Source organism: Procambarus clarkii, chromosome 72 (assembly GCF_040958095.1).
Source record: "Procambarus clarkii isolate CNS0578487 chromosome 72, FALCON_Pclarkii_2.0, whole genome shotgun sequence".
NCBI lineage: Eukaryota > Metazoa > Arthropoda > Malacostraca > Decapoda > Cambaridae > Procambarus > Procambarus clarkii.
The window spans coordinates 4,439,425-4,458,141 of record NC_091221.1 but is presented as its reverse complement, the minus strand read 5'-3'; the positions used below and the strand labels follow the sequence as shown (position 1 = coordinate 4,458,141).

Genomic DNA, 18,717 nt, shown 5'->3' with positions numbered 1-18,717 from the left:
CCTCGCTAATGGGAGGTGTCCCCTCGCTAATGGGAGGTGTCCCCTCGCTAATGGGAGGTGTCCCGTCACTTATAGGAGGTGGTCCCCTTGCTAATGGGAGGTGTCCCCTTGCTAATGGGAGGTGTCCCCTCGCTAATGGGAGGTATTCCTTCACTAATGGGAGGTGTCCCGTCACTTATAGGAGGTGGTCCCCTTGCTAATGGGAGGTGTCCCCTTGCTAATGGGAGGTGTCCTCTCGCTAATGGGAGGTGTCCACTTGCTAATGGGAGGTATTCCTTCACTAATGGGAGGTGTCCCCTCGCTAATGGGAGGTATTCCTTCACTAATGGGAGGTGTCCCGTCACTTATAGGAGGTGGTCCCCTTGCTAATGGGAGGTGTCCCCTTGCTAATGAGAGGTGTCCCCTCGCTAATGGGAGGTATTCCTTCACTAATGGGAGGTGTCCCGTCACTTATAGGTGGTGTTCCCCTTGCTAATGGGAGGTGTCCCCTCACTAATGGGAGGTGTCCCCTCACTAATGGGAGGTATTCCTTCACTAATGGGAGGTGTCCCCTCACTAATGGGAGGTGTCCCCTCACTAATGGGAGGTATTCCTTCACTAATGGGAGGTGTCCCCTTCACTAATGGGAGGTGTCCCCTTCACTAATGGGAGGTGTCCCCTTCACTAATGGGAGGTGTCCCCTCACTAATGGGAGGTGTCCCCTTCACTAATGGGAGGTGTCACCTCGCTAATGGGAGGTGTCCCCTTGCTAATGGGAGGTGTCCCTTCACTAATGGGAAGTGTCCCCTTCACTAATGGGAGGTGTCCCCTTGCTAATGGGAGGTGTCCCTTCACTAATGGGAAGTTTCCCCTTCACTAATGGGAGGTGTCCCCTCACTAATGGGAGTTGTCCCCTCACTAATGGGAGTTGTCCCCTCACTAATGGGAGGTGTCCCCTCGCTAATGGGAGGTGTCCCCTTGCTAATGGGAGGTGTCCCTTCACTAATGGGAAGTGTCCCCTTCACTAATGGGAGGTGTCCCCTTGCTAATGGGAGGTGCCCCTTCACTAATGGGAGGTGTCCCTTCACTAATGGGAGGTGTCCCCCTTCACTAATGGGAGGTGTCCCCTTCACTAATGGGAGGTGTCCCCTCACTAATGGGAGGTGTCCCCTTCACTAATGGGAGGTGTCCCCTCACTAATGGGAGGTGTCCCCTCACTAATGGGAGGTGTCCCCCCTCAGGAGCGCTACCTACACCCGGCCGGCCAACAAGCCCCTCACCCCCCCTGAAGCTGCCGCCCCCCGCTACCCCCTCCACACCGCCCACCGCCGCCCGCGCTGGTCGTGGGCGCCATGGCGCACCAACTCTCAAACAGGTGAGTCACTCTGCTCCTCCAGGGCACACACTCAAGTGTGACTCACACTGGTGAGTCACGCGTGTAAGTCACCCCCTACAGGTGAGTCACACACAAGTATGACTCCCTGGCAGTCCTTCAGGCTTGGTGGGGAGAACATGGTTGGTGGGGAGAACATGCTTGGTGGGGAGAACATGCTTGGTGGGGAGAACATGCTTGCTATGGCTCATCTTCAAGACGTTTTCATGTGGTTTTGAAGTTCACTTAACTGGACAATCAGACCATAAATTCCCTGGAGCTCGAGCTCTTACCTGAATTTACCTGAGGATCACTATGTCTCGCTAGTGGCCTCGACGGGAACAGGAAGCCGGAGGGTTGTCAAAGGTTGTTTCCTCATTGTTCGCGAGTAACATTGTTATGGTCTGTGACAACCCACACTTCGCAAGGATCAAAATGTTCCATAATCCAGACATGTTCTGGATTATGGATGGTGTGATAATCCATAATCCCGTTCATAATCCATTCCTTCATGAACGAAACTCGCTGCACATGAGTCACAGCTAATTAAATCCAATCTTTTTTGAAGTCCTACGTTCACTTCCTGTGTTTGAAACACTCGTCTTTAAATGTTTCATCAACTTGCTTTAAATACAAATGATGGACAACATTAGCAAAACACTTAATCCTTAGTGCCATAGTGAGTGCCAGTAAAGGTGTGCCACTACGGGATCCTCCATAACAGCGTCCCGCTAAGTTTACTGTTGCCTGCTACTATGCATGTGAATGGTTGTAGTTGGCCCGCTCTTCTTCTCTCAGGTATTTATCATTACCCTTGTCTCTCCAAAGCTAAAAATATTTATTTATTTCCAGGTCCGCCAGTCTCCACCAAGTCGTGTGATGACCTGCACCGCGTCAGCCCTCCTGTGGAGACTACCACCAGTAGGTCTGAGGGGTGCCTCCTCACGCTGCTGCTCACCCCGTCCCTCCTGCTCACGCCCCGCACAAGCACTCTTCCTCATTCCGGTTCCAAATACCGGTTGTGGCGCGGGTTTAGCCGTAGTGCCAGGGACGTTAGTGTGGGGCCTCTGTCCGGTCCTCCCAGACCCGCCGTCAGTGTGGCTGTCATGGAGAAGTTAACGCCTCGGGCAGCCCGGCCTGTGCGTCACAAGGCCAGCACGCTGCCATACTCTCCTGCATCAGGGCCACAACCCATGGGCCGAAGGCACCGTGGCCTGATGGCACTTCTGCGACGACTCAGCCCCAGATTGAAGCGGACGCCTTCACCAGACCGTCCCTGGGTGAAGGTTGAGCCACGACCAGCGGATCGCTTGTCAGTTGCCTCGGATCACAGCTTCGAGACGGCTTTACAGATGCGTTATCCAGACCTGGTGACGTATGGTGGAGGACCCGTCCAGAATAACAACACGCACAGTTCCTCTGACGCGGGACTGAACAAGAGCGAAGGGGGCCGTTGTAGTCGTGGAGTGTTAACAGGTCTCCTCAGCTCCCTGCGGCCGTCCAGGCCCGGACGACAGGACAAGAGCAGCTCTAACAGCGTGGCCAGTGACAAGCATCGTGAGAGAGACACGGTGACCATCACGCGGGAGAGCGACCATCAGCTGCAGGAGCGCTACTACAGGGACTCTGGCGGCGACGGTGAGGGACAACACAACGGTGGGACGAGACCTTCCCACCTGCCACTCTCCTCTCAGGTGACTATAACACACACTCTGCCAGGTACATAACAGTTATTAATTCTGTATGTTGTTGTGTAGGGTGGGAGGTTGTGTAGGCGTGGCTGCGAGATGGTGTTGCGAGGCTAGGTATTCAATCACACACCCACGTGTGCACTCACGCACCCACGTGTGCACTCACGCACCCACGTGTGCACTCACACCCACGTGTGAACTCACACACCCACGTGTGCACTCACGCACCCACGTGTGCACTCACACACCCACGTGTGCACTCACACACCCACGTGTGCACTCACACACCCACGTGTGCACTCACACCAGAGTAGGGGGGTTGACCACTTAGCGATGATTTTTTCTTTTGGGGAAACTCATCTCTGTCACGCCAGATTTAACGAACTCCTAAAAGGCGCCTCTGTGTCACATGGTTTTAGGCGGAATTTGTTCAGAGTCCCCATACCATCGCTTTGTCTTAGCCTTTTGGTTAAAATCATATCTAGTCCATTTTCAGAAAATACGTTCATAGAAATTTTTGAAGGAATTCTTATGGAGAAAAAACTAAATATTTCCAGAGTTTTTGTCCTCGCGGCGGTCTTTAAGAGTTCTTATGGAGAAAAATAAACTCTACGGACACAAGCAGATATTTTTAAAAGATAATTCACAGTATCAGATATTAGTTCTTGGACCCGGCTCTGTGCGTTTATAAGTGTAGTGTTGCTACCAGGAGCACAATTTGACCCCAATTAAAAACGGTTATATTTCAGATGTGGTATATGAGATAAAGGCAGTTACTTTTATCTCATTTATTTTACTTGGTTCAGGGTTCGATTCACTGGGGATCGAACCCGGAACCTCAGGACTACGAATCCTAAGCGCTCTCTGCTCAGCTGTCGGTCATTCCTTATTTGTTAGATGTTCTTACATGTTCTGCAAATGTTCACAGCATGTTCTCTTTACAACTTGTTACACGTTATTCATATTCATAGAACGTTTTTAGCATGTTCTTCACAAATTCTTTGTTCATTCTTCATATACTCTGTATATTCGCTTTGTTTTAATTTTCTGTGCAAGTTCATTTTTTGTTCCCCGCATGTTCTGTGTTCATTGCATTCTCTTACGTGTTCTCTGCTTTGTTTATTAAATCAATTATTTAATTATGTCTACCATTCAGTAAGTAGTTCATTGTTATGCATTATCAACAGCAATACTTTTTCTCAACAAATTTAGTTGCAAATTTGTTTAGTTACAAATTATTTATTACAAAGTATTTAGTCATTTTCCCGAGGTTAATTTGCAATTAAATTTGTTATTTATTTCTTTATCAACTTAATATTTCTTACCAACACTCTTCTTAAAAAATAATACACTGTATGCAGTAAAAAATTTACTAAAACAATCTTTTTGTAACATTTCTTAACTAACATCACACTTCATTCAGCTAAAAACAGTCAAATGTAACTTCTTTGACTCATTTCTTAACTAAAATAACTTTTCGTTCTTTCGAAAATAGTCAAAGGATTCTTTCAACACTGTTCTTAACTAAAATCATTCTTCACGGAGTAAAACAAATAATCAAGTGTAACTTCTTTCAACACTTTCGTAACTAACATTGTACTTCATGGAGTAAGAAGTCAAAGGTAATTTCTTCATAATATTTCTAAAGTTACTCTCCGACCCATCTTTATGCATTAAATGATTCTCTCGTAACATCTTTACGCTCCAAAGATACGCTCTAAAACATCTTCCCACAGTTAAAGAATCTCTCTAAGTCATCTCCACTCATTAAAAGGCATGTTCATTGCCCTCTTTATATAGGAAGGATACACTCAAAGCCATCAAAGTTATTCTCAGACATCAAAGTTATTCTCAGAGACATCAGAGTTATTCTTAGAGGCATCAAAGTTATTCTTAGAGATATCAAAGTTATTCTTAGAGACATCAAAGTTATCCTCAGAGACATCAAAGTTATTCTCAGAGTCGTCACGGCTACACTAGGACACATCAAGAATACGTTCCAAGATAATTAACAAGTGTACTCTTTAACCTATACTCTTTATATGAAAGGAACTCTACGAACTTCTTAGTACATCAAATAAACTCACTGTGACAAACATTGGTCTTCATTCAATAAATAAGAAGTCACTAGTATCATTTTGTTAAATGATATTTAAAAATGATATTTAATGATATTTTTGTTAAACATATTTAAACTATAGCTTGTGTTAAACTTACTAAGACATTATATAGTCATAATCAACTTTAAGTTTTATGTCAAACTAAACCTGTGCAACTTTATGTGCTAATAAACTTATGCATCATGTAAAATGAGTAAAATAACTATCTTTTTATGTAGTAGAACCAGTTTCACTAAGATAGTTACAGTCAAAACTTGTTAATAACATTTAATATGTCACACAGCTCTATTATATCACTCACAAAAATATCTCAGTTCTCTGTAACATATTTATCATTTCTTTAATGTAACTTTAATTAATCAATAGGTTTTCTCTATCATATATATTAGTAAGGCAAACCTTTACCAGAAATATCTTGTAATGTAACTTGTTCATTCAATAACTTTTCCTAACTTTATATGTATGACAAAACTTTCTAGGAACTTAATACAAAGGTATTTAGATCAGCATGTTATCAGTATATTGCTATGTTCCATGTCTCTGATGATAATAACTCTATCACAAAACATAACTCTTTAAGTAACTAGTTCAACTTTTCGTAATAAACTTGTATTTCTAGTTATTAATTATTCTGATTAAAATGTATTATCTTATCCACTTTATCTTAAACTATCTCTGATCAACAATTCATCATCCTATCTATCCTGAACTAACCTCTTCTAAAGAAAGTTAACTATCTGCTCCTACATGATGTAACTTAACATAAGATACACAAGAACAAATCCACAAGGGCCGTGACGAGGATTCGAACCTACGTCCGAGATCATCCCAGACGCTGCCTTAATCTACTGAGCTACAACATGGTCAAAAGAGTTGAAACCAGAAGTTGTACCTAACTTAGTTGTATTTCTTTCTGTGTGTATTAACATACACAAAGTAACCTCCTTTACATAACCTACCCTACCTGAGGTAACTTACATAACCTAACTTACTAACTTACGTAACATAACTTACTAACTTACGTAACATAACTTACTAACTTACGTAACATAACTTATTTAAAGCATCATCTTATTCTCTCTAAATCATCAACTCATGATTTATTATCCCAGACAACACTCTGTCACCCTTAAAGTTACAAACCAGAACTTACATATTACACAAATATGTATACAGACCTACATAAAATACCCATGATACATACACTTTTACATAAATTGCATAAATTCTTACACAAAATACATATTTCACAATCTTATTTACACACAATTATATTCACAAACTCGCAGAAACTTATATCAATTCATACAAAACACATACACTCTCATACACACTTGCAGATACACATACACATACAGATACATTTATAAACACGAATTTGCACATACAAACTCATCCTTATATATGAAACATATAGAAACATACACATGTATAATTATATTCACAAACTTATACAACTTAAGCAAATACTCACTTCACTCACACAAACAAACACAGACTTGCACATGCACACATACACTCAGTTCATTAACATACTTTCTCAAACTTTCACAAATTCTCTTATATATACAATTCCCTCAAACTTGCACAAAGTTAATAAACGTAGTTAAACCTATAAATACATTTATGTACTAACACAGGTCATATGCACTCATAGACAAACTAACTCTCGAAAACGCTTAGGCACTTTGAGAAACTCTTTCACATGTACTAATTTCAGAACATTACATTAAATGCGTATCTAACCATTGTAACTGTTCTTATCTTAACCTACCCAACTCTTATCACTATCTCCCTCTGATTGTTCTGCTTTCGATCTTTAATCTTTGTAAAGTGGTCTTAAGCATTTTTTCCTTACATAACAACTGTAACCTAATCTAATATACCCCCCCCCCACCTAATCTCTGCTTATCTTATATTATCTCATATTTTTCAAATAATTTATAGGAATGTCTATTTGCGACAATACATTTAACATCTTATCATTTATATATATATATATATATATATATATATATATATATATATATATATATATATATATATATATATATATATATATATATATATATATATATATGTATGTTTTTCTTCAGGTAATTCATGTTTATCAATCTGTGTTTCAAATACATTTCTTGCATGTCATAGGATTTTGTTAATGGTTAGGTGTTTAAGCATTATCAAGCGGTATTGGTAACGACGGGTATTTACGTGTATCAAGGGGGGATTTACTAAAGATGGGGTATTTAAGCATTTTCAACGAAATTTGCTGCATATAAACAAATCCACAAGGGCCGTGATGAGGATTCGAACCTGCGTCCGGGAGCATCCCAGACACTGCCTTAATCAACTGAGCTACGACAGGGTTAAAAAAAGAGTTAAAACCGAAGTTCTACTGAACTTACTGGATCCCGTAGCCTCTCCGAGGCACAAACCAGGATTTTACACAACTCCCCCCTGCACTCGAGCTATGTCAATGACCGTTCTCCCTTTTCGCCCTTACATCATTACATATGATGTAAGGGTTTCGTTTGATGCATCACGTTAGTGTGATCTCTGTGTGTATTGCTGCATATATGTGTTTGTTCATTTTTAAGAGATTTTGTTAAAGATGGTTATTTATGCATTTCATGAAATTTTGTTCAAGTTAGGTAATTATGCTTTTTCAAAGTATTTTTTTTTTAAGTTTATTAGTTCATAAAGTTGCACATGTTTATTTATTTATTGTATTTATTTATATATAGAAGAGTTGTTACATGGTTGTAGAGCCACTAGTACGCGTAGCGTTTCGGGCAGGTCCCTGGAATACGATCCCCGCCGCGAAGAATCCTTGTTACAACCAAGTACACATTTTACTGTTGCGTTAAACAGAGGCTACAGTTAAGGATTTGCGCCCAGTAAATCCTCCCCGGCCAGGATACGAACCCATGACATAGCGCTCGCGGAACGCCAGGCGAGTGTCTTACCACTACACCACGGAGACTGGTAAACTCCACGGAGAGAACTTCATGTTCTCAACAAGTTCAATTTATGTTCTCTGTGTTTCTCACATTCTCTTACAATCAACTTAAAGTATTATATCAAGTCTCCGTGGTGTAGTGGTAAGACACTCGCTTGGCATTTCGCAAGCAGTTTGTCCTGGGTTCGTATCCTGGCCGGGTTAAGGATTACTGGGTGTCAATCTTTAACTGTAGCCTCTGTTCACCCAACAGTAAAATAGGTACCTAGGGCCAGATTCACGAAGCAGTTACGCAAGCACTTACGAACATGTACATTTTTCCTCAATCTTTGACGGCTTTGGTTACATTTATTAAACAGTTTACAAGCATGAAAACTTGCCAATCAACTGTTGTTATTGTTATAAACAGCCTCCTGGTGCTTCGGAGCTCATTAACTGTTTAATAATTGTAAACAAAGCCGCCAAAGATTGAGAAAAGATGTACAGGTTCGTAAGTGCTTTCGTGAATCTGGCCCCTAGTTCTTAAACGATTTGGCGGGTCGTATTCCAGGGACCAGAGGATTTGCCCGAAACGCTACGCGTACTATACCCTGGAAACACAAACCGAAACTGTCTCTATTTTCCGCTTATTAAAACTTGTAATAAAGTTGTTACATCTTGGCTTAACGTGTTTATGACGTATTAGAACGTTGTTACAACTTGCTATATTGGTTGTTATAACTGGTTAGGTGGTGGTAAAACTTGTTCGAACGTTGTACCAACGTCGTAGTTTCGGTGTGTGTTTGGCGGGTAGTGGCTGTACAAGAATGTAACAACTCCTGTATATATCTCAAAAAAAAAATGAAAACATTAAGCAAATATACAGAGTATATGAAGAATGAACAAAGAATTTGTGAAGAACATGCTAAGAACGTTCTGTGAATATGAATAACGTGTAACAGGTTGTAAGTCTTGAGGTTATCTTGAGATGATTTCGGGGCTTTAGTGTCCCCGCGGCCCGATCCTCGACCAGGCCTCCACCCCCAGGAAGCAGCCCGTGACAGCTGACTAACACCCAGGTACCTATTTTACTGCTAGGTAACAGGGGCATAGGGTGAAAGAAACTCTGTCCATTGTTTCTCGCCGGCGCCCGGGATCGAACCCGGGACCACAGGATCACAAGTCCAGCGTGCTGTTCGCTCGGCCGACCGGCTCCCTTAAAAGAGAAAGAGAACATGCTGTGAACATTTGCAGAACATGTAAGAACATCTAAAAAATATGGAATGACCGACAGCTGAGTGGACAGCGCCTCGGATTCGTAGTCCTTAGCTTCCGGGTTCGATCCCCGGTGGAGGCGGAGACAAATGGGCAAAATGTTTCTTTCACCCTGATGCCAAAGTTCACCTAGCAGTAAATAGGTACCTGGGAGTTAGACAGCTGCTACGGGCTGCTTCCTGGGGGTGTGTAACAAAAAGTAGGCCTGGTCGAGGACCGGGCCGCGGAGACGCTAAGCCCCGAAATCATCTCAAGATAAACTCAAGTTAACCATACCAAGAATATAGAGATGTTGCATGTTTAAACAATACGCAGGATGTATTGGCAACAATACAGCAAGATTATTGTATAATGGCTGTATTTTCACATTCTTGTGGGGCCAAAGATGAGAATGGATCTGGGGGTGATGGGGGGGGGGGGGGGATTCGGTGGAGTTTGGGAAGATACGGGCGGGGGGGGGGGGGGGACTAGGGGAAGTAGGGGGTGAGGGAGGGGGGGGGGAAGATAAGGGAGAGGGGAGTTAAGGGTGAGAGGGGGGGAGCTAATGGAGAGGGTGAGATGATTAAAGGGGCGGTAGTTGTGGGTTTACGGGGGGGAGGGGGGGAGATATGGGGATGGGTAGCTGGGGGGGGGTGAGAGAGGAGATAAGCGAGTGGATGGGGGGTGGGGGTACGGAGGAAGGGGAAGGTAATGGGGAGGAGGCTGAGGTAAGGGGAAGATAATGGGGAGGAGGCTGAGGTAAGGGGAGGGTAATGGGGAGGAGGCTGAGGTAAGGGGAGGGTAATGGGGAGGAGGCTGGGGTAAGGGGAGGGTAATGGGGAGGAGGCTGAGGTAAGGGGAAGGTAATGGGGAGGAGGCTGGGGTAAGGGGGAAGGTAATGGGGAGGAGGCTGGGGTAAGGGGAGGGTAATGGGGAGGAGGCTGGGGTAAGGGGAGGGTAATGGGGAGGAGGCTGGGGTAAGGGGAAGGTAATGGGGAGGAGGCTGGGGTAAGGGGAAGGTAATGGGGAGGAGGCTGGGGTAAGGGGAAGGTGATGGGGAGGAGGCTGGGGTAAGGGGAGGGTAATGGGGAGGAGGCTGGGGTAAGGGGAGGGTAATGGGGAGGAGGCTGGGGTAAGGGGAAGGTAATGGGGAGGAGGCTGGGGTAAGGGGAAGGTAATGGGGAGGAGGCTGGGGTAAGGGGAAGATAATGGGTAGGAGGCTGGGGTAAGGGGAGGGTAATGGGGAGGAGGCTGGGGTAAGGGGAGGGTAATGGGGAGGAGGCTGGGGTAAGGGGAAGGTAATGGGGAGGAGGCTGAGGTAAGGGGGAGGGTAATGGGGAGGAGGCTGGGGTAAGGGGAGGGTAATGGGGAGGAGGCTGAGGTAAGGGGAAGGTAATGGGGAGGAGGCTGAGGTAAGGGGAAGATAATGGGGAGGAGGCTGAGGTAAGGGGAAGGTAATGGGGAGGAGGCTGGGGTAAGGGGAAGGTAATGGGGAGGAGGCTGGGGTAAGGGGAGGGTAATGGGGAGGAGGCTGGGGTAAGGGGAGGGTAATGGGGAGGAGGCTGGGGTAAGGGGAGGGTAATGGGGAGGAGGCTGGGGTAAGGGGAGGGTAATGGGGAGGAGGCTGGGGTAAGGGGAAGGTAATGGGGAGGCTGAGGTAAGGGGGAGGGTAATGGGGAGGAGGCTGAGGTAAGGGGAAGGTAATGGGGAGGAGGCTGAGGTAAGGGGAAGATAATGGGGAGGAGGCTGAGGAAAGGGGAAGGTAATGGGGAGGAGGCTGGGGTAAGGGGAAGGTAATGGGGAGGAGGCTGGGGTAAGGGGAAGGTAATGGGGAGGAGGCTGAGGTAAGGGGAAGGTAATGGGGAGGAGGCTGGGGTAAGGGGAAGGTAATGGGGAGGAGGCTGAGGTAAGGGGAAGGTAATGGGGAGGAGGCTGAGGTAAGGGGAAGGTAATGGGGAGGAGGCTGGGGTAAGGGGAAGGTAATGGGGAGGAGGCTGAGGTAAGGGGAAGGTAATGGGGAGGAGGCTGGGGTAAGGGGAAGGTAATGGGGAGGAGGCTGAGGTAAGGGGAAGGTAATGGGGAGGAGGCTGGGGTAAGGGGAAGGTAATGGGGAGGAGGCTGGGGTAAGGGGAGGGTAATGGGGAGGAGGCTGGGGTAAGGGGAAGGTAATGGGGAGGAGGCTGAGGTAAGGGGAAGGTAATGGGGAGGAGGCTGAGGTAAGGGGGAGGGTAATGGGGAGGAGGCTGAGGTAAGGGGAGGGTAATGGGGAGGAGGCTGAGGTAAGGGGGAGGGTAATGGGGAGGAGGCTGAGGTAAGGGGAAGATAATGGGGAGGAGGCTGAGGTAAGGGGAGGGTAATGGGGAGGAGGCTGAGGTAAGGGGAGGGTAATGGGGAGGAGGCTGAGGTAAGGGGAAGATAATGGGGAGGAGGCTGAGGTAAGGGGAGGGTAATGGGGAGGAGGCTGAGGTAAGGGGAGGGTAATGGGGAGGAGGCTGAGGTAAGGGGAAGATAATGGGGAGGAGGCTGAGGTAAGGGGAAGATAATGGGGAGGAGGCTGGGGTAAGGGGAAGGTAATGGGGAGGAGGCTGAGGTAAGGGGGAGGGTAATGGGGAGGAGGCTGAGGTAAGGGGAAGATAATGGGGAGGAGGCTGAGGTAAGGGGAGGGTAATGGGGAGGAGGCTGAGGTAAGGGGAGGGTAATGGGGAGGAGGCTGAGGTAAGGGGAGGGTAATGGGGAGGAGGCTGAGGTAAGGGGAAGATAATGGGGAGGAGGCTGGGGTAAGGGGAAGATAATGGGGAGGAGGCTGAGGTAAGGGGAGGGTAATGGGGAGGAGGCTGAGGTAAGGGGAGGGTAATGGGGAGGAGGCTGAGGTAAGGGGAGGGTAATGGGGAGGAGGCTGAGGTAAGGGGAGGGTAATTGGGAGGAGGCTGAGGTAAGGGGGAGGGTAATGGGGAGGAGGCTGAGGTAAGGGGAGGGTAATGGGGAGGAGGCTGAGGTAAGGGGAAGATAATGGGGAGGAGGCTGGGGTAAGGGGAGGGTAATGGGGAGGAGGCTGAGGTAAGGGGAAGGTAATGGGGAGGAGGCTGGGGTAAGGGGAAGGTAATGGGGAGGAGGCTGGGGTAAGGGGAAGGTAATGGGGAGGAGGCTGAGGTAAGGGGAGGGTAATGGGGAGGAGGCTGAGGTAAGGGGAAGGTAATGGGGAGGAGGCTGGGGTAAGGGGAGGGTAATGGGGAGGAGGCTGAGGTAAGGGGAAGGTAATGGGGAGGAGGCTGAGGTAAGGGGAAGGTAATGGGGAGGAGGCTGAGGTAAGGGGAAGATAATGGGGAGGAGGCTGGGGTAAGGGGAAGGTAATGGGGAGGAGGCTGGGGTAAGGGGAAGGTAATGGGGAGGAGGCTGGGGTAAGGGGAAGGTAATGGGGAGGAGGCTGGGGTAAGGGGAAGGTAATGGGGAGGAGGCTGAGGTAAGGGGAGGGTAATGGGGAGGAGGCTGAGGTAAGGGGAAGGTAATGGGGAGGAGGCTGGGGTAAGGGGAGGGTAATGGGGAGGAGGCTGGGGTAAGGGGAAGGTAATGGGGAGGAGGCTGGGGTAAGGGGAAGGTAATGGGGAGGAGGCTGGGGTAAGGGGAAGGTAATGGGGAGGAGGCTGGGGTAAGGGGAGGGTAATGGGGAGGAGGCTGAGGTAAGGGGAGGGTAATGGGGAGGAGGCTGAGGTAAGGGGAGGGTAATGGGGAGGAGGCTGGGGTAAGGGGAAGGTAATGGGGAGGAGGCTAGGGTAAGGAGTGGAGCTAGCACCGGAGGGACATGATAAGAGATAGTGTATGACAGGTTATTGACACAGGTGTAGTAAGGGTAAGCTAATGACTCATGTTTACCCACAGTGATAGTAGACGCCGGAGGTAGATAAAGACTTCTGGAGTCTGAAATATTTATATTGTAATTCTTAAGGAAATTGACCTGATAATACAGGAGTGAACTAAGGCGGAGGACAGGAGCCAAAGCTCAGGATCTGTCTTTGGTCGTATTTACTGCGTCCGAAATACAGCGGTTTTAAATCTCAGGGAAATGGATCTGTTATTAACGAAGTTGTATGATTGAGCTAAGGCGGGGGACAAGAGCCAGAGCTCGGTAACTCATTTTATTTTATTTACTACGTTCGAAATATTACGGTTTTAAATTTCAAGGGATTTGGATTGACACTAACGAAATTGTACGAATGAACTAAGGCGGAGGACAGGAGCTGGAACTCGGTATCTGCTTAGATATTATTTACTACGTTCGAAATATGGCGGTATTAAATTTCAGGGAAATTGGACTGATAGTAGCGAATCTACGAGAGAGAACTAAGGCGGAGGCCGGGAGCTGGAACTCGGTAACTGCCTTTATCTCATATACCACATCTGAAATATAACCATTTTAAATTGGGGTCAAATTGTGCTCCTGGTAGCAACAGTACACTTATAAACGCACAGAGCCGGGTCCAAGAACTAATATCTGATGCTGTGAATTATCTTTTAAAAATATCTGCTTGTGTCCGTAGAGTTTATTTTTCTCCATAAGAACTCTTGAAGACCGCAACGAGGACAAAAACTCAGGAAATATTTAGTTTTTTCTCCATAAAAATTCCTTTTTAACAAACTTCTATGAACATATTTTCTGAAAATGGACACACACCCACGAAGTGACACACACCCACGAAGTGACACACACCCACGAAGTGACACACACCCACGAAGTGACACACACCCACGAAGTGACACACACCCACGAAGTGACACACACCCACGAAGTGACACACACCCACGAAGTGACACACACCCACGAAGTGATGGTTTAAAGTGGACTGTATTTCTTAAAATTCCCACAAATTGATTTCTTTTCACATTATTGGGGGGTTTATGGTTCATATGTTGTCAACCATATATTATTGGTTAGTAAACATTCACTACAGTACCAAACTACACATGTAACTAATTCAACCCATCCTCCGAATTGATAGTACGTTTTAATACTTAGTGTAATAAGTGCATTTCCTGACTGTTATACATAGTACATAATTGCACTTATGGAGCTGTTATATTTACCCATTTCCTCGTTTTCTGTTAGGACACGTAAAATGTTAAGATGAAATTTTAAAACTCAGTTGCTGTAAACAAGTTTTAAATATTAGGATTTTCTTTTTCACTTTTATTAAACAATAGAGATTTTATACAAAATTTGGAAATATTCTGAGTTACTTTACAATTTATTGAAATATTTTAGTTTTGTTTTATTTAACTGTAATATCAATATAGCTATAGGAAAAGTAGTAGTTATAATTAAGATGCAATAAAATTCTTATCTTCACAAACTAAGACAGGTTAGGTTAGGTCGTGGTTTTCTATTCAGCTTTTTAGGTAAACTCAAATATTCACAATATATTTGACAGTATGATTTAATACTTAGTGTAAATAAGTACAATTCTTAACTGATATACATAGTACATAATTGCACTTATGGGGCTCTGTACATTTACCTCTCCATTTTTGGAGGACGGGCTGAACTAATTCAATTGATAGGCCTTATCTTTTTGAAGGTAGTCCTGGTCCACCAGATATAAACAAAGATGATCACACCAAATAATCCTGGTTGTGGAGGCTGGTATCACCACCATGTACTGGTGTCAACCCGTCCTACAAAAATGGGGAGGTAAATGTAACAGCACAAGTAAGTGCAATTATGTACTGTTGACCAGACCACTCACTAGAAGGTGAAGGGACGACGACGTTTCGGTCCGTCCTGGACCATACTCAAGTCGATTGGGTATGGTCCAGGACGGACCGAAACGTCGTCGTCCCTTCACCTTCTAGTGTGTGGTCTGGTCAACATACTTTAGCCACATTATTGTGACTCATCGCCTGCAATTATGTACTATTCATAACAGTCAGGAATTGTACTTATTTTCACTTAGTATTAAATCATACTGTCAAATATATTGTGAATATTTGAGTTTACCTCAAAAGCTGAACAGAAAACGACGACCTAATCTAAACCTTCTTAGAGTTTGCAGATAAGCATTTTATTGCTAGTTAATTACAATTAGTACTTAATCTATATTGATATTACAGTTTTATAAAACTAATAAAACAAAACTAAAATATATAAATAAATTGTAAAGTAGCTCAGGATATTTTCCAATTTTGTGTAAAATCTCTATTGTTTAATAAAACTGAAAAAGAAATTCCTGATATTTAAAACTTGTGTATAGCAATTTGAACTTGAAAACTTCATCCTAAAATTCAGAGTATCTTAACAGAAAACGAGGAGAATAAATAAGGAGGTAAATGTAACAGCCCCGTAAGTGCAATTATGGACTATGTATAACAGTAAGGAAATGTACTTATTACACTTAATAAATAAATAATAATAATAAATATGTTTATTCAGGTAAGGTACATACATACATACAAGTGATGTTACATTAATGGATTGATATATAGATAGAGCTAGTACATACAATGCCTAAAGCCACTATTACGCAATGCGTTTCGGGCAAAATATTACGGATTAATATTAATCCGTACTGTCAATTCGGAGGATGGGTTGCCAGGTGTACCAAGTAACTAATGTTAATTCCTCTTCACTTCCACCTGTCAAAGAGCACTTACAAATAATAGCAGTACTCCTTATATGACAGCTATATCAGAGGAAATAAAGTATATTGATAAAGAGATGAGAATATTTCTCACCATGGGTTGGTAGCTGTGTCGTGTGCTAACCGGTTTACCCTACATCTACCTAACATAACTGGCCAGGAATGTAAAGATAATATACAGGTTTTCTAAGACATTGCTATCTGTATAGTGTGTTGAATGTTAGTAAATGGTGTCTGGTTTTCCGACACGTGTCACCCAGTCTCGTGTCACCTTGAGTGATTGTGTTGTTTCTTGCAAGGTGCTCTGACCTCACGTCTTCTCCCCCTTCCCCCCAGGTCCCACCCACCATACCTGTCACCATAGTGCCAGCTCTCAACTCCCACCCCACCCACGTGAGTCTACTCCCACATGAGTCTATGTATAGTGTGTATATATATATATATATATATATATATATATATATATATATATATATATATATATATATATATATATATTGTGACGGTAAAGCGTTGGTGTTCGGCTGTTTCAAAAGCTAGGGGCAGGGCCTCGTCACATTATAGAAAAAAAAAGAGAAAAGCTGGAACTTTCGTCTGTGGTAAGGTAATGGAAAGACACACAAAACACAAGTAAATTAACAATGAAATTTTAATTACTCTAGAAAAACAAGACATGAATAAAGTTAAGCACATAAAATATAAAAGACAAGTCAACAAACAAAATAATATGAATAATCACTGGCAAATGAAAATTTACGTTAAGACAAGTGAGTTACAGTGATAGCAAAATAAAGTATTAGTGATGGTGCTGGAATACCGGCTTCGAGCTGCCACCTCCCTTAGTACACGAAAGCCAAGGCTTAGTCTACCACCGAGAGATGTCAACTGCAAGGAGCACTGAGATATTCTGACGATACTGGAGTACTGCAGCCCAGACATCGACTTGTGGTGGAGGGCGGAGGGCAGGTGCGACGGGACACCAGCCAATCAGCGACAGGCAGGCAAAGGACGAGCAGTTTGCTGGTTACGTCGGTGGTAGCTAGCAGGTGTCACTGTGTGCTGGATACGATTTGCTCTCTGGGCAAAACGTTCGGCGATACTTGCTGGACGTATCTTCTATATTATCTTGTATATTTACGTACTTTGTAGGGAAGAGCAGGCTCAATCTCTCTTGAAAGATATTATCGTCACAATATATATATATATATACATATATATATATATATATATATATATATATATATATATATATATATATATATATATATATATGTCGTACCTAGTAGCCAGAATGCACTTCTCAGCCTACTATGCAAGGCCCGATTTGCCTAATAAGCCAAGTTTTCCTGAATGAATATATTTTCTCTAATTTTTTTCTTATGAAATGATAAAGCTACCTATTTCATTATGTATGAGGTCAATTTTTTTTTTTGGAGTTAAAATTAACGTAGATATATGACCAAACCTAACCAACCCTACCTAACCTAACTTAACCTATCTTTATAGGTTAGGTTAGGTTAGGTAGCCGAAAAAGATAGGTTAGGTTAGGTTAGGTAGGTCAGGTAGTCAAAAAACAATTAATTCATGGAAACTTGGCTTATTAGGCAAATCGGGCCTTGCATAGTAGGCTGAAAAGTGAGTTCTGGCTACTAGGTACGACATATATATATATATATATATATTGGTGTATACTGGAAACAGGTGTTCATTGAGAGATGTATCATTGAACATGACTACATATTCTGTGTTGATTATTTGCTTGTTTAAGGCTTGTATCCCTCTGGGGCTAGGGGAGAGGCGCCCCACTCCTTGTTTAAGGCTTGTATCCCTCTGGGGCTAGGGGAGAGGCGCCCCACTCCTTGTTTAAGGCTTGTATCCCTCTGGGGCTAGGGGAGAGGCGCCCCACTCCTTGTTTAAGGCTTGTATCCCTCTGGGGCTAGGGGAGAGGCGCCCCACTCCTTGTTTAAGGCTTGTATCCCTCTGGGGCTAGGGGAGAGGCGCCCCACTCCTTGTTTAAGGCTTGTATCCCTCTGGGGCTAGGGGAGAGGCGCCCCACTCCTTGTTTAAGGCTTGTATCCCTCTGGGGCTAGGGGAGAGGCGCCCCACTCCTTGTTTAAGGCTTGTATCCCTCTGGGGCTAGGGGAGAGGCGCCCCACTCCTTGTTTAAGGCTTGTATTCCTCTGGGGCTAGGGGAGAGGCGCCCCACTCCTTGTTTAAGGCTTGTATCCCTCTGGGGCTAGGGGAGAGGCGCCCCACTCCTTGTTTAAGGCTTGTATCCCTCTGGGGCTAGGGGAGAGGCGCCCCACTCCTTGTTTAAGGCTTGTATCCCTCTGGGGCTAGGGGAGAGGCGCCCCACTCCTTGTTTAAGGCTTGTATCCCTCTGGGGCTAGGGGAGAGGCGCCCCACTCCTTGTTTAAGGCTTGTATCCCTCTGGGGCTAGGGGAGAGGCGCCCCACTCCTTGTTTAAGGCTTGTATCCCTCTGGGGCTAGGGGAGAGGCGCCCCACTCCTTGTTTAAGGCTTGTATTCCTCTGGGGCTAGGGGAGAGGCGCCCCACTCCTTGTTTAAGGCTTGTATCCCTCTGGGGCTAGGGGAGAGGCGCCCCACTCCTTGTTTAAGGCTTGTATCCCTCTGGGGCTAGGGGAGAGGCGCCCCACTCCTTGTTTAAGGCTTGTATCCCTCTGGGGCTAGGGGAGAGGCGCCCCACTCCTTGTTTAAGGCTTGTATCCCTCTGG

At 45.0% G+C, this 18,717-nt stretch overlaps 1 protein-coding gene across 1 annotated transcript in view; it reads left to right on the top strand.

Annotated features, from left to right (window-relative positions):
- Positions 1–18,717, top strand: part of LOC123773768 (uncharacterized) — a gene marked incomplete in the record, with an annotated part of 148,893 nt that overhangs the window by 4,068 nt on the left and 126,108 nt on the right. Inside the window, 2 exon segments of the mRNA XM_069312348.1 lie at positions 1,221–1,354; positions 2,204–3,045. Coding sequence (XP_069168449.1) covers positions 1,221–1,354; positions 2,204–3,045 — 976 coding nt within the window.